The following is a 14,792-nucleotide window of genomic DNA, read 5'->3' as shown; positions in this document are numbered from 1 at the left end:
TTCTGCCAAAATAATGTCGGGCAAAATCAAACAGACGTTTAATAGTGCGCTTATTAAACCTAGCACAAAACCGACAACCAGTGACATCGTGGTCTGGGCCTAGGCATGGGATACAATAAGAATGGAAATCCTTATGAGGTATTTGCTTCCTACAAGAAATACAGTTATTAACTTTTACTGACATCGGTCTGAGGAAAGAAAAAGTTTCCCCAACAGGGTACTTAGCTTTGTAGAAGACTTTGGTTCTGGATTCGGAATGAAAATCTCAGGAGTCGACTGACCGGCACTTGTGAAATGCTTTTGCTTCGGGCACCACGCGGCAAGAAAGACTGAAGAAAATGGCATCAGCTGCATCTTATATACCCCTGTGGCACTGACGTCAGGGAGGAGGCGACAGCAACCGACACCGAACCAAGACTTTGGAACTCAGGCCGACTGGGGGAACCGCCTGATGGCAGGATAACCCAAGTGTAATGAGTGCAGCAGTGTAACACGATGAACATCTATAAGAATCAAAGGAGGACAGAAAGGGCTGGGAAGAGAATGGATAAGCAATTCACAAAGGAACAAATGGGGGGGGGGTGTATGTCTGTCTCCCAAATACGTAACAAAATCTAGATGATTTAGGATTTTTACATGATGTTTACATAGTGATGTATAATGGCTGCAACTAAAATCATGTCAATATGGTTTGTGATGTAAAATGCTTGCAACTTGGATTATGTGAATATGTTTTTTTCATTTATATAAATGTATCATTGCCTATGTTTTAAGTGATTATAAAGAGGTTTCTAGTTAAAAGTCTATGTCACACCCATACTTGTTCCCCTTTCCCCACACCTTGCTTAAACCCAACAAAACTCTCTATTCTTCACCATCAGTCTTTTGTATCATACATTCTCACTTTTACGCACTCTACTAATCACTTCTGCATGGCCTTGGATTCAATAACCAGAATGGGATTTATAATTTATACAACTGAAACATATGGCCACAAGTATTTCTGCAGAAGATACAAAGACAAGTACATGCTTTGAAGTTTTCACCATTTCCATGGGTCTCTAGTAGGTTTATGGCTTTCCAGTGGGGCATTCAAACCATTTACAGTAATACAGCTGTTAGTAATACTGTCTGATGGGGCAATGATTCAGGATTCTAAGCTCAGCACCGTTACCAAGTGGCTTACAGCCAAATGCTGTCTTTTTCAACCCAAGTTTATTTCTACTAACCTTTGTTTTGTTGCTACATCCACATGCAAACTTTCTCCCTCATAAACCTATTCGCAGAAATATAAAAAAAAAAAAATAATTTTGTTTAACTAGTACATAATACAAATGGTGGTCTTTATTAGGCGTTAAGCATAGATCCATACAAAATTATGTTTTTTAACACACAAGTTACAGCTGTTAAACTTTTTAAATAAAGATAGTCAAGTCTTTGTGGTTAAAATTTAGTGCAAGACTATATTATATAGCTGTAGTGCTGTTTTTCTACCTGCAGGTAGGATTTCCATAAACTAATTACAATTACTGACACTGGACCAAGAATCTAGTGCGAGTTGTTTGTAAAGCTCATTCCTGTACATAATAGTTTGCTGGTGAAGTGGGAGTTGTTTGTAAAGCTCATTCCTGTACATAATAGTTTGCTGGTGAAGTGCGAGTTGTTTGTACAGCTCATTCCTGTACATAATAGTTTGCTGGTGAAGTGCGAGTTGTTTGTACAGCTCATTCCTGTACATAATAGTTTGCTGGTGAAGTGCGAGTTGTTTGTACAGCTCATTCCTGTACATAATAGTTTGCTGGTGAAGTGCGAGTTGTTTGTACAGCTCATTCCTGTACATAATAGTTTGCTGGTGAAGTGCGAGTTGTTTGTACAGCTCATTCCTGTACATAATAGTTTGCTGGTGAAGTGCGAGTTGTTTGTACAGCTCATTCCTGTACATAATAGTTTGCTGGTGAAGTGCGAGTTGTTTGTACAGCTCATTCCTGTACATAATAGTTTGCTGGTGAAGTGCGAGTTGTTTGTACAGCTCATTCCTGTACATAATAGTTTGCTGGTGAAGTGTGAGTTGTTTGTACAGCTCATTCCTGTACATAGTAGTTTGCTGGTGAAGTGCGAGTTGTTTGTACAGCTCATTCCTGTACATAATAGTTTGCTGGTGAAGTGCGAGTTGTTTGTACAGCTCATTCCTGTACATAATAGTTTGCTGGTGAAGTGTGAGTTGTTTGTACAGCTCATTCCTGTACATAATAGTTTGCAGGTGAAGTGCGAGTTGTTTGTACAGCTCATTCCTGTACATAACAGTTTGCTGGTGAAGTGTGAGTTGTTTGTACAGCTCATTCCTGTACATAACAGTTTGCTGGTGAAGTGTGAGTTGTTTGTACAGCTCATTCCTGTACATAATAGTTTGCTGGTGAAGTGTGAGTTGTTTGTACAGCTCATTCCTGTACATAATAGTTTGCTGGTGAAGTGAGTTGTTTGTACAGCTCATTCCTGTACATAATAGTTTGCTGGTGAAGTGCGAGTTGTTTGTACAGCTCATTCCTGTACATAATAGTTTGCTGGTGAAGTGCGAGTTGTTTGTACAGCTCATTCCTGTACATAACAGTTTGCTGGTGAAGTGCGAGTTGTTTGTACAGCTCATTCCTGTACATAATAGTTTGCTGGTGAAGTGCGAGTTGTTTGTACAGCTCATTCCTGTACATAACAGTTTGCTGGTGATGTACATCTTTCCTCAGTTTCCTGCACATAATAAAAGTCATAACTTAAAAGTGGAAAGTAGCAATCACGAGAAAAGCAGCTTATATACTGCACAGCAAAATGTTTGTGTTACTTTAGAAATTTGAGAATATAACAGGTGCAAAAATATCTCAAAAGTGTATATTCAAAACTGAATATGCGTGTAACTACATTGTGCTCAAGTGAGATAGGAAAGTGTATATTCAAAACTGAATATGCGTGTAACTACATTGTGCTCAAGTGAGATAGGAAAGTGTATATTCAAAACTGAATATGCGTGTAACTACATTGTGCTCAAGTGAGATAGGAAAGTGTATATTCAAAACTGAATATGCGTGTAACTACATTGTGCTCAAGTGAGATAGGAAAGTGTATATTCAAAACTGAATATGCGTGTAACTACATTGTGCTCAAGTGAGATAGGAAAGTGTATATTCAAAACTGAATATGCGTGTAACTACATTGTGCTCAAGTGAGATAGGACTACAATAATTAAGTAAAGGGCATGATTCAAACAGGCCATATTACATGACATGTACCTCAAACAGGCCATATTACATGACATGTACCTCAAACAGGCCATATTACATGACATGTATCTCAAACAGGCCATATTACATGACATGTACCTCCATTACTACAGAGACATTTTAAAGTTATTTTTATGGGATGGTCAAGCCTCCATATAACCCCACCCCCCACCCCTAATCAACTACTCTTACTCCAAATATACTGCAAATCACAAAAACAGCAAAAGTGGCCATAAGAATTAAAAATGTATCTTATTCTTCTTCCAAATCAGTGCTTCTTCAGAGCTCGAATTGTTTAGCAGCAAGGAGACAGAGGGTGGGTGTGGGGGATTTGTACTAGCAAAAACTCTTATTTTTATTTAAAAATATATTCATCATGTGGTTACTTGTTTTTAGTTTATTTAGCTATCAGTGGTTTTGCATGGTGTCTACACAGTTCTCAATGAAAATCAACTTCAGGGAAAAGAAGTCTGACAGTCTGGGACTGGAAAGACCCCTTTTACTGTGGCTACACACATAGCCTTTATAAATATGTGAAATAATGAAGAATATTCCTGTTACATATATTTTCTGCTACTTTCTTTATGGGGCATGAAAGAGAATTTTCTTTTACTTTGGCATGTTAACGTATATGGCCGTGCCTGTTTAGTGGCATTCAGCCACAAATGTAGACATAACATGCATAATTACAAATGCATTGTCTGCAAGAGTAGAACTGCAAGTCTATTATTGAGAGTAAATTGACATGACTGAACAGCATTGCCCCTCTCAAGCCTTTGTTTTTAGTACAACTGATCCAGCTACTCCATCCACAAGTAAAGGCACCCCCCATCCCAAAAGGCATCTGTAATCAAGAAAAAAAGGAAATATTCCTGCTGCTATATTAGGCTACTACTTTTCAATGCTATGCAGCACAGAAGCCAAGATCTGGAACATTAACATGTGCACATGTAACAGCTTGTTGACATCCAGCTCCACATGTTAACATAAATTTTTAATGAACAAGTGCAGCAGGAGAATTTGCAAAATGTCTATTTCTCACAAATGTATTAAAACATAACTGAACAACACAATGTTGCTTTACCAAAGCTTATTTTTTTGAGAGGTGGAATCTCTCCCCCGTGCTGTCTGCTGACCATCAGCCCTCTACTTTAACCAAATGTTAAAGAAAAAAAAAAAAGAGTTAAAGCCAATAACTCTGCTGGTGAAGCACTATTCTCTTGTGCCATAGCCAAATTATGGAACTCCCACCCACCCACAATTACCTCCGTACCATCATATACCCACTTCAAAACTTTACTAAAAGCGCACCTAAAAACATGCTGGCTATGCCCTTGCAACTCCCACTCTGATATTACTCACCCCCATCCAACCACTACCTTTCTTTCCACTCCACTAACTACCTTGATTATAGCAAGCTCAGATGCTCATAAGCCTAGTACTTATTATACAGCAGGAACTTCTTACTGTAACATTTGTTAATGTCTGTTATGTACTTCACAGATAAAGATTCTAGTTGTCTATTGATGTACTATGTTCTTCATCTGTAAATATGTTGTAAGCAATTGCTATGTTAAAAATTGTTAATCACTATGTAATCCAATGTAACTACTGCCCGTTTATTTTAACTGTGGAGCTTTTCTCCCCGGGCCTCCGCTGAAAATGGACCTACGTCCAGTCAGACACTCCTGGTCAACAAATGTAAATAAATAAATAAATAAATAAATAAAAATGGCACATTTGTTTCCTTCACCAGGGCAAACACTGGCCAAGGGGGCTGTGATTTAAGTTGCCACCAGAGTTTTTCTTTATAAGGCCCTAACCCTTATGGTGCATGCCTAGTAACATACCCAGGAATCAACATTCAATGGGTATTAGTAAGGGCATGTCATTTTTTTCCACAAAATGACGTAACCCCTCAAGACAGCCCCCCCCCCCCATCTCACCCCCTTGAAGCCATTGCTCCCATGGGGTTTCTGGTCTTCACTAGAGATTCAACGACTGAAACGTGACCCTTTGGACATACTCTCCCATAACCCACCCCCACTGATGACAGGCAAGCTCCAAAGCCACACACTTCTCTCCTTCCCCATGCCAGCTCCAGCTAGTGGATGAATTGTTGGTGAACTTCGGTTCCCTTGGTCCTAGTCAGACCTTTATCTCTCTATGGTAAATTTGTTTTTAATGCAAACTATCCTATGTCTACATCCATAGACAAACACTCTCCAGTATGGATATTTGTAATCAGATAAAATAAAAGTAAATAGTCATAGTGCCTCCATTTTAGTTTTTACTACAGGTATTACAGAATGAATGAATGGTGACTACTGTGTTTCCTTGAAAATATTCTCATCTCTGTGCATCAGAAGCAAGGTAAAGGGAATGTGTGAAAAAATGGTTACATATTTACTGACTAAAATTCAGTGATTAAACAGCAAAGCACAATACTGATTTAGACAATGTACACTGGTAGTGTCCTGCTAATGTGCTCAGAAAGTAACACTTGGCTAATTAGCTAACGAAGGAACAGTCTTTTTTGTATGCTCTCTTCGTCAGCTTGTTTATGCTGTACTGCTGTCAGCACTACATTTAATTTGTTGAGCAGATACAATGTAGCACTGCACCACTATTTACCAGCACCTGCAACAAAATATTACATTTTAGCTCAAGCAGTGCTATACTGTCTCTCCTATTTGTACAGTATGTTGACTTGCTTCTGTAGCTCTTAAACTAAGTCATATGCAGATCTAGTTCAGATTATGGATGGAATTAAATGTATACAAAAAAGAGCTAACAGCAGTTAGCACCCCCATAAATAATGAACTACCCAACATCTTCCAATTTCTGGGGAAGATACATTTTGCCATGGATGTTTGCAGAAGGAATTTCAATGGAATTTTGCACTCCTATGGATTAGCTATTTAATGCAAGCAATGTCTGCTTGGCTAAAATAAAATCGTATCTTAACATTTTTAAATGCTCATCATTCAAAGTGAGGTCTTACTTTTTGTTCGGATAATATTTCAAGATGAATAATCACTTATGTTAAATTCAACTTCAGATATTTTATATGTCATGACCATTTTTTACACCCCCCCGGCAGCTTATACGTATCACCATGGCAGTCTGCGGATCCCAGTTCACACATACAGACATAGTATACTAAATACTGACAGACAAGTTGCAGAAGTAGTTTCAATGTTTCTATTATTTCTGGAAAATTCATTAAGACATGTTTGAAGGAGTAGAACACCGTCTAACACACCTACAAGAAGCTAGATTTTTACTACAAGCTATCCTGCTCCTGCATTCACAAGAAGACACTCCCTAAAATGACATTTTCAAATCACTTAAATATTCATGTTGCCTTTACCGGGCTATTGCTTCTCAACTGCAGTAAGGCCAGAATGAATAAATGAAAGCTGTTGCTCATCGTGCTAACCTGCAAACACATATAATCAACATAATAACAAAGACAGGGAAATGAATAAACGCAAAATATGTTTTGTTTCTACGTATGGAACATTTAGCTCCATATTTGTAAATTTAGTTAAGTATTACCGGCAATATTTGTTTCAATTTAAAGATATAGGCAATAGCTTAAGTCCATTCGTACGTATATCATACAAGAGAGGAAGAAATCTTAGAGATATCTTGGTACATAATCACTTTGTAATGCCCGTTATAAATATTATGGGAAATATGAAGGCACCAATGGGTACTTACCCCTGTGGCTACTGTAATATTTGTGTTTATACTGTTAGAACATTTAATTTTATAAATAGATATGCTTTTTTTCCATCGGAAATGTTTAATTGTGAAACAGAGGGTGTTATTTATGCCCTATAATGTTCTTGTAATCTGGTACATATTGGGGAAACCAAGAGGAAATTTAAACAGAGAATGCAGGAAAATGTTAGGAATGTTAAAAATAAAAAAGTGGGCAGCCCGGTGGTTAAACACTCCTTAGAATGCCATGATTCTAACCCAGGTGACCTAAAAGTTACTATTTTAGAAAAAGTACATAGAGGTTTTTGCTCAGATAGCTTGTATAAAAAGAAACTATTGCATAAAGAAAGTATTTACATTTTAAAATTTAACACTCTGTCTCCTTTAGGGCTTAATCTTGAATGTAATTGGAGGCTGCTTGTTTGATTTTTAATTGATTAATTGAACTTAATAATTTTGTATTTAAATGGGGGCTAACTGATGGTTTTATGTACTCTTTGAAGGCTTTGCCGAGGCACTAAGACATATTAAAACTTTGTACTTTTGCTGGTTGTTGTTTTGTGGATTCAAGTTTTATTTCTTTGTGGTTGCTGACATATAATTAGCTGGTTCACTTCAAAAATAAATCAGAAGATTAGCAGACATTTCATAAGACCCCTTTGCAAAGGCAATCTACTGAAAACAATGCAACACAATTCGCAGAAGTCAGTCAAGGTTACGATATTTTACTAATGAACTGAAATGAAAAGGGCAATACAGTAACACAAATGCTAGCATAACTACCTCACTGCACATGATTTTCTACGTTGCTTGTAGCCTGACCACCCATGCAGTGTGCGCCTATCCTCCTTTTGCCTGTGTGGGTTTTCATGAGGCGTTTCCCTTTCCTCAGGTTTCCCAAAGGCATGCCACATATGGAATGACAGTCTTCGCGTGTGTGTGTGTGTGTGTGTCTACACATGCATATGCTCTCATGCACTTGTGTCTGCCCTGAAATACAAGTGTCTCTCATCAGGGATTAGCTTCTGCTGCCTCTGAGTGCCAGGGTCCATCAATTTATGCCAAAAATAGACCCTGAAATGGATAAAATACATCTTTGTAAAATGAAAGAATGAATAATACTGAAACAATTTTGTATTTCCAAAGTGAAACAAAATACAAGGATGTTTCAGTCACACTGTACTTAGAAACTGTCAGCTTTTTCCTGGACTGTACTAAACATGTGCATAAATATACTAATACAGAAGCAACACATTTTCTATGTGAAATATGATGCACTTTTCAGTGTCTAGTTTTCTAAGTAATACATACAGGCAGGAATGTGATAATGGAAATAATATCACTCATAAACCTTAAGCATAACGTTTTGAATTTGCTGAAGGACTACTGTCTTAATTTGTACTACCCAAATCCTTCTACCTGCTCTGTTGTGCACTTGCCAGCTGCCTTTTCTCCTCATTTTATTGGCTGTGAATCTTTAACTGGTACTTCTGCAGTGCAAGTCCACATTTGGCATTGGCATATGCTTGCCAAATTCTGACCTATCCCACATGTTTTAGTCTTTTCTGTACCTAAATGCATCTTTTGCCTTCTCTGATGTTGTTGTTGTTGTTGTTGTGTCTTTCAACTTTTCCCGGTTAGGGGTCGCCACAGCAGAACTCCGGTCTGCTAATGATTGGTAGTTGATTTTTACGTGCCGAGTTACCAGCTCTGATGCACAACCTTCAATGAAGGTACGCCCAATCATGCACGTCTCCACGCAGAAGATGCTCTAGCTGAGAATCGAACTGGACAGCATCTTACTGTGAGGCGACAACGCTACCGCAGCACCACCACATGACTCCTGAAAATTGCTGCCTGCAGCTCTCAGCTGCTCACCCAAATTCCCTGCAAGTTCTCTGCTTTTCCTAGTGCCTCTTCGATAGGTCCACCTGACAAGTCACTTGTGAAACATAGGCCTTCTGCTATCCATCTCTGCTACCATGCTTTCTAGGGTGTCTTCCCACTTCCTCCAACTGCCTAAAAGTTGACACCAACTTCAAGCTCCCTGGTCCCCTCATCTTTCTTTCTGCATTGCCCACTTTACCACCCATGTTCTTTTTCATCGATGCTTCTCCCACCTTTTCAATACCTCTAACATTTATGCATCAATGTATCCTGTTCAATATAACATATGGTATCACCTCATCTGTTCTGACTACCTCCTTCACATACTACGCTTCACTCTATCTGTGGTTTTCTACACAGGGCACATGTTGCTATAACTGGAACAGAAGGCTTCCTTTCAGCTTTGTGCACCACATGCCTTAAATTTAAACTCTCAGTTCAAAAGCATTAAATATTTCTGGTTTCAGAACAAGTCTGAAAACCAGTACTGAAATGAAATCAACAAAGCAAGAAGCCAAATCAACCTGAAATAGAGAACACGAACAAAAAAAAAAAAAAACAGAACTTGTGTAACTCACAAAGTAAACACAAACAGATACTAAACTAAATAGCAGGACTTGCTTTTGAGCTTGCTAAAGTTACATTTATCTACAGAAATAAAATTCTCTGCATTGCGTGAGAGAAGGCCTGCCAGACAAGCCTTCAACCTTGGTATGAGACATAAAGGTTACCATTAAAGTTCTAAATCTATTTTCATAGTTATTACTATGAAGTTTACAGTCCAATTAACAACTGATGAAGTTTGCTTTCCAGAATCACAATTTCTAAGTGACAGACAATGTAAAAGTTTTTATTTGTTAAAAACAAATGCTACAATACAGTTTTACTCAATACACTCACCGTTTTCAATTATGACTTTCAGTAGCCGAAAAGCTCCGTTTCTAGCCCTGGCAAAAATGTCTTGAACATCTGCGGTTGCTGTAAAAGAAAATTTAAAACCTTATCTCTAGTGTAAACTATGTAAATCACATAAATGATGTTTTATCAAAGACTTATGAATGACTTTGCTCTAAATACCTAAACAAATCCACAAAACTGGATGATAAGAATTATGCAAAATGAAAGCAGCCAAGACCGCAAACTGACTGATAGAAATTATGTAAATGAAAGCAGTCTGGAATTCGACTGCACTGTGTGTTCACTACACACAGTAGTGATTGTACAACTAAAATATGGCACCTATTTAGTGAATATATAAACAGATCCAGACTGTACCAACCAAACTTTACTGCTGAAGCAGTGTTCTAATCCAGCAAATAAATGAACAGCAACGACCTTCCTGAGTAATTACCTACACTTCACTGGCTGATCAAATGCCCAGAAATGTACATTAAATTTTTTCAGAATGAAAATCTGCTTGTGTAAGGCATCTTGACAAGACACATCTTACTAAAATTGCTACTACAGTCCTGTTAGCTTGAAATACATACTGCAACCTTCTTAAAAGCATAAAAATTTGACCAGTCATTTGACTGTAAAAATGACAAGCACTTTGTAAACATATAAGCATATACATTTGGTGATAGAGGAAGACTTGTGCTTTATCAACCACTCTTAATTGATACAGCTTGCCCTCTGTACGACTGTATGTCATACCCCTCTCTCTTCCACTTATATCTATTGCATTTTCCCCAGTATAATTTGAATCTCCTTTTTAATTACCTTACTATACCCCAACCATTTCAATTTCACTTACTAATCTTCCAACAAGTCTCTATACTACCACAACCAACACCAACAAATTCCTATAATTTAGCATCAACATTACAACACTCAAATCTTCCTACTCAGTAGTGTTAATGAAGGCAAACCTAGTACACCGTTTCAGTCTGATAAAAATATATACAAAGCCATCATCAATGCAAGAAGCATGTTTAACAAGCTAAAACTAAAGGCACATGGGATGACAGTAGAGATAACACAGCTGGAATGGCAGCAAATGGTGGAGGTTAGAAGAAGCTAAGCACTGAGCTCTAAGGGAAGATAAAGGAACAGAAAAAACAAAGGAAGTTTAATAAATGACACACTCCAGCGCCTCAGCTATTCAGTAGCCTTTAAGGACTACCGAAAAGCCAAGGCACTAGAGTATGCCATTTATTTTTATTTATTTGACATTTGTTTACTGGGAAAGTCTGACTGGGTACGAGTCCATTTTCAGCAGAGGCCCGGGGAGAAAAGCTCCATAGAACATAAAACAGAATTAAAAAAAAAAATGGCTACAAATATTAAGACAATAACAAAGTAGTACAATTTGTGAATACAATTCTTCTTCTTTCAGCTTTTCCCAGTTACGGGTCGCCACAGCGGATCACCTGTCCACTCATGATTGGCAGTGGAGTTTTACAGTGTCGAGTTGCCAGCCCAGTGCCCAACCTCCCACAGAAGGCTCGCACACACACACACACACACACACACACACACACACACACCTTAGGGCCAATTTAGAGTGTCCAATCCACCTAAACAATAATATTTATTAAACTTGCTTTCTTTTTTTACTGGCCTTTTTGTTTTTATTTTTTTTTTTGTATCTGGTACTTTGGTGCTTTGTTGTATAAAAGACAGTGGAACAGGTTAACAGCTTTATGTATCTGGGAGGGGTGGCTGAGGAGAAGAGAAATCTGAATAAGGAGGTCAAAACTAGAATCAGGGGAGCTGCAGTCAACTGGCACACAGCGTCAGGTGGAGCATATGACAGAAGAAGCTGAAAAGTAAGATGTACAAAACAGTAGTGCAACCAGTACTACTGTATGGTATGGAAACCTGGGCTGTAAAGGCAGAGAAGTCAAGGAAGCTAGAGGTGATGGAGATGAAGTGCCTGAGATGGGTGGTAGGGTGCTCACGGTGGGACAGATGAAGAAATGAGGACATAAGAGCAGAAGCCAAAGTAGCTTCAGTTGCAGGAAAAGGTCAAAGAGAACAGATTATGGTGGTTCAGGCATGAGTAGAAAAACAGAAGACAACCTGGTGAAGAAGTTTTGGGACAGACAGGAAGAAGGCAAGAGGGAACAAGGACGTCCAGCAAAGACTAGGATGAACTATGTGAGAGAAGGCCTGCAACAGTCAGGCACAAGTGTCAAAGAAGTCAGGACAGTGCACTGAATAAAAAGATGGCAACAAATGACACACACCCTGACCCCCATGCAGAAAAAGGAGAAAAAAGGAGGCTGATGATGACGAAGAAACAGATACATGCATTCACTTCCACCCTGACCCCCATGCAGAAAATGGACAAAAAAGGAGGCTGATGATGACGAAGAAACAGATACATGCATTCACTTCCACCCACAAAGAAACAGATATTATTCATATTACAGAGTCATGTATTAAATCTGACAACTTCAACCAATAAGCCAGATATTATTCATATTACCGAGTCATGTATTAAATCTGACACTCCAAGCCTTACATTTTTCCACTTTCCAAACTGCAGCTACTTTAATAATCCAGGCAAATGAGTGGGGGGCACCCTCCACATCATAAGCAACAACCTTACTGTAATGTCTCAAAAGCAAAACTCCACAACTAGTGATCATTTCCATAACTGTTTGGCCATTACTTTCAACCTCTGCAAACACACCCCTTTAAACTCTAGCAGTTGCCTACCTTCCTCCCTCCTGCTAATAGTAAGAAATCCTCCACACTCCAAGACATCAACCTTCTAAATAACACAAATTCTGACACAGAAGACAACTTAAAGTCAGTTTCACACAGTCAGTAAGTGAATACACCAGGCCTAACATTTTAAAACACAACTATTCCTGGTTTGATTTGGTCATTGTCAATGAAACCAACATTGTGGCAGAACATATCATTTAGTGCCCCCAGTCTCATTACTTTCTCCATTGTAGCTCTAATCAACAAACGTTCCCCTCCCTAATAACCTTCCACCCCAAAATACAAGCAAGTGTAAGTAAACAACAGCGTGAACTCACTACTCTCTCTTCTGTAACTCTTGACCACTCTTTCAAAGGGATGTCTCCTACTAACATGCTAATAAAACTATAGGACAAGTACCTCCTTAAACTGACCTAGTGCTTTAAAACTCAACACATGGCTCATAAAAGAACTGAAATGTCTCTATAAACTCAAGGACAAGGCACGAGTAGCTTGGAAACAAACACCCTCAACAGAAACCAGCCAGCAATTTATAACTCTAAGGAACCTTGCTAAGAAGGCCACCAGAAGGCTCAAGACAAACTCACTAACATTAGTCCTAAACTCCAAATAAAACCATTGTTAAAAAAAAAAAAAACTTACTAGTAAAAAAACATTACTGGCCTCTTGCTCCAAAAAGACCGCCTTCAGAAACAAGCCAAACAAACCACTTCAGAGTGTACTGCACCCCTGGATTTCCTGCTGGAATTCATCTCACTGCCCTCCACCACCACCAGAACATATACTCACTGTGCAGTAAAAATATTTAGTCAATCCCAAATAGATTACCCTCAATTCTACTTTAAATCCATTTCCAATAAAGACATACTAAAGGAACTGTTCAAAATCCTCAAGCATAACCCTCCTGAATAGATGGGTTACCCCCTTCATTCATCCACGTATAAAACAGGAACACATCCTACAATAACCCCTCAAACAAGCCTACAACTTGTATGTCGCCCATAATAGTTTTCCTTTGTACAGGCATGACAAGTCACACAAATCCCTAAAAGCATCCAGCTAACCTTCAGACAGTGACTGCATATTCATTTCCATCACTCCTACTTTAGAAAAAACACTCAAGAAATGAAGCCACAACCAATTGACACAGAAGCAATACAGACTCCTCTCACAATGCCAAGTTTCTGTTCAAACAAGAGTATAACTGCTCTGTACACCCTAAAAGATGACATCCTTCAGACAGTCAGACAAAGGTCTTCTGTGAGAAGCCATAGTCATAGACCTGGCCAATGTCTTCAACACAGTCAACCACCACCTGTAATGGAAACTGGCATAAACTTCAAGCTAAGGATTGGTTCAAAAAGACTTCCTCACAAACAAATGTCTCCCAAGTAAAGCAAGGAGCCATAACTTACCCCACAGCTCCTGTCACCAACAATGGCCTCCAAGAATCAGGGCAATCACCTATTCTGTTCTTCTTTATTAGTAAACTACCACTCAACCTCTATATCATACCATCCATCCTTTTCACGGATCATGATATGGTAATCTACAGAGATGGATAATCACCCTTGCAAATAAACAAATAAACGTGCTATTTGGCATACACCTCTCTGGGTATCTGGTTGGATCCAGCACATATTTTCTAATACCATATCCAAGTCAAAATCTATCAAATTACTATTCTGGGCTAGGAAAATATTGCAGTTTCTGTCCCCTCACAGTCGGAGCCACAATGGGTAAGACAATCTTACTTCCCCAACTCTACTATGGTATCTCTACAGCTGTATCCATCTCCTATAAAAATCTCTGACAACAATACCATATGTAGGTTCATTACTCTCCCCAAAGAGTGAACATCTTTGCAGTACACTACAAAAAGCAAAGTAGCTAACCACCTACCCCAAAAAGGACGATATTCTGCCTAAGGTCAATGATTTTTAAACTCTGATTGCCATTTTTTCCAAGCACATACTATAAAAGACAAACCTCTCGTCATAGTTTAAGATCACTCTCACCATCTACTCCTATAGGTGCCATACACAATCTCATCTAAACCAAATACGCTCTCAGTCCTCGCCCCAAAAAATTGTGGATCCATTCCTACCAAAACAGCATCTACTCACTCCTTAAAAGTTTGTAGATGTGACACAAAAAAAAAAAAACACCTATCCAAACAAGTCTAATAGAAGCAAAAATGGTAAGAAAAAACTACCCATCTTTTCTAGT

The 14,792-nt window shown here is 38.6% G+C and overlaps 1 protein-coding gene across 2 annotated transcripts in view; it reads right to left on the bottom strand.

Annotated features, from left to right (window-relative positions):
- TWF1 (twinfilin actin binding protein 1) overlaps positions 1 to 14,792 on the bottom strand; it is a 473,821-nt gene that overhangs the window by 400,995 nt on the left and 58,034 nt on the right. For both annotated transcript variants that reach the window (XM_044087409.1, XM_044087410.1), the window contains exon 2: positions 9,786 to 9,863. In XM_044087409.1, coding sequence (XP_043943344.1) covers positions 9,786 to 9,863 — 78 coding nt within the window. The remainder of the gene's footprint in view (positions 1 to 9,785; positions 9,864 to 14,792) is intronic.

Source organism: Protopterus annectens, chromosome 11.part0 (genome assembly GCF_019279795.1).
Source record: "Protopterus annectens isolate FY-2018-M chromosome 11.part0, PAN1.0, whole genome shotgun sequence".
Taxonomy (NCBI): Eukaryota; Metazoa; Chordata; order Ceratodontiformes; family Protopteridae; genus Protopterus; species Protopterus annectens.
Note: the sequence above shows the minus strand (reverse complement) of the source record. Positions and strands in the feature narration are given on the sequence as shown.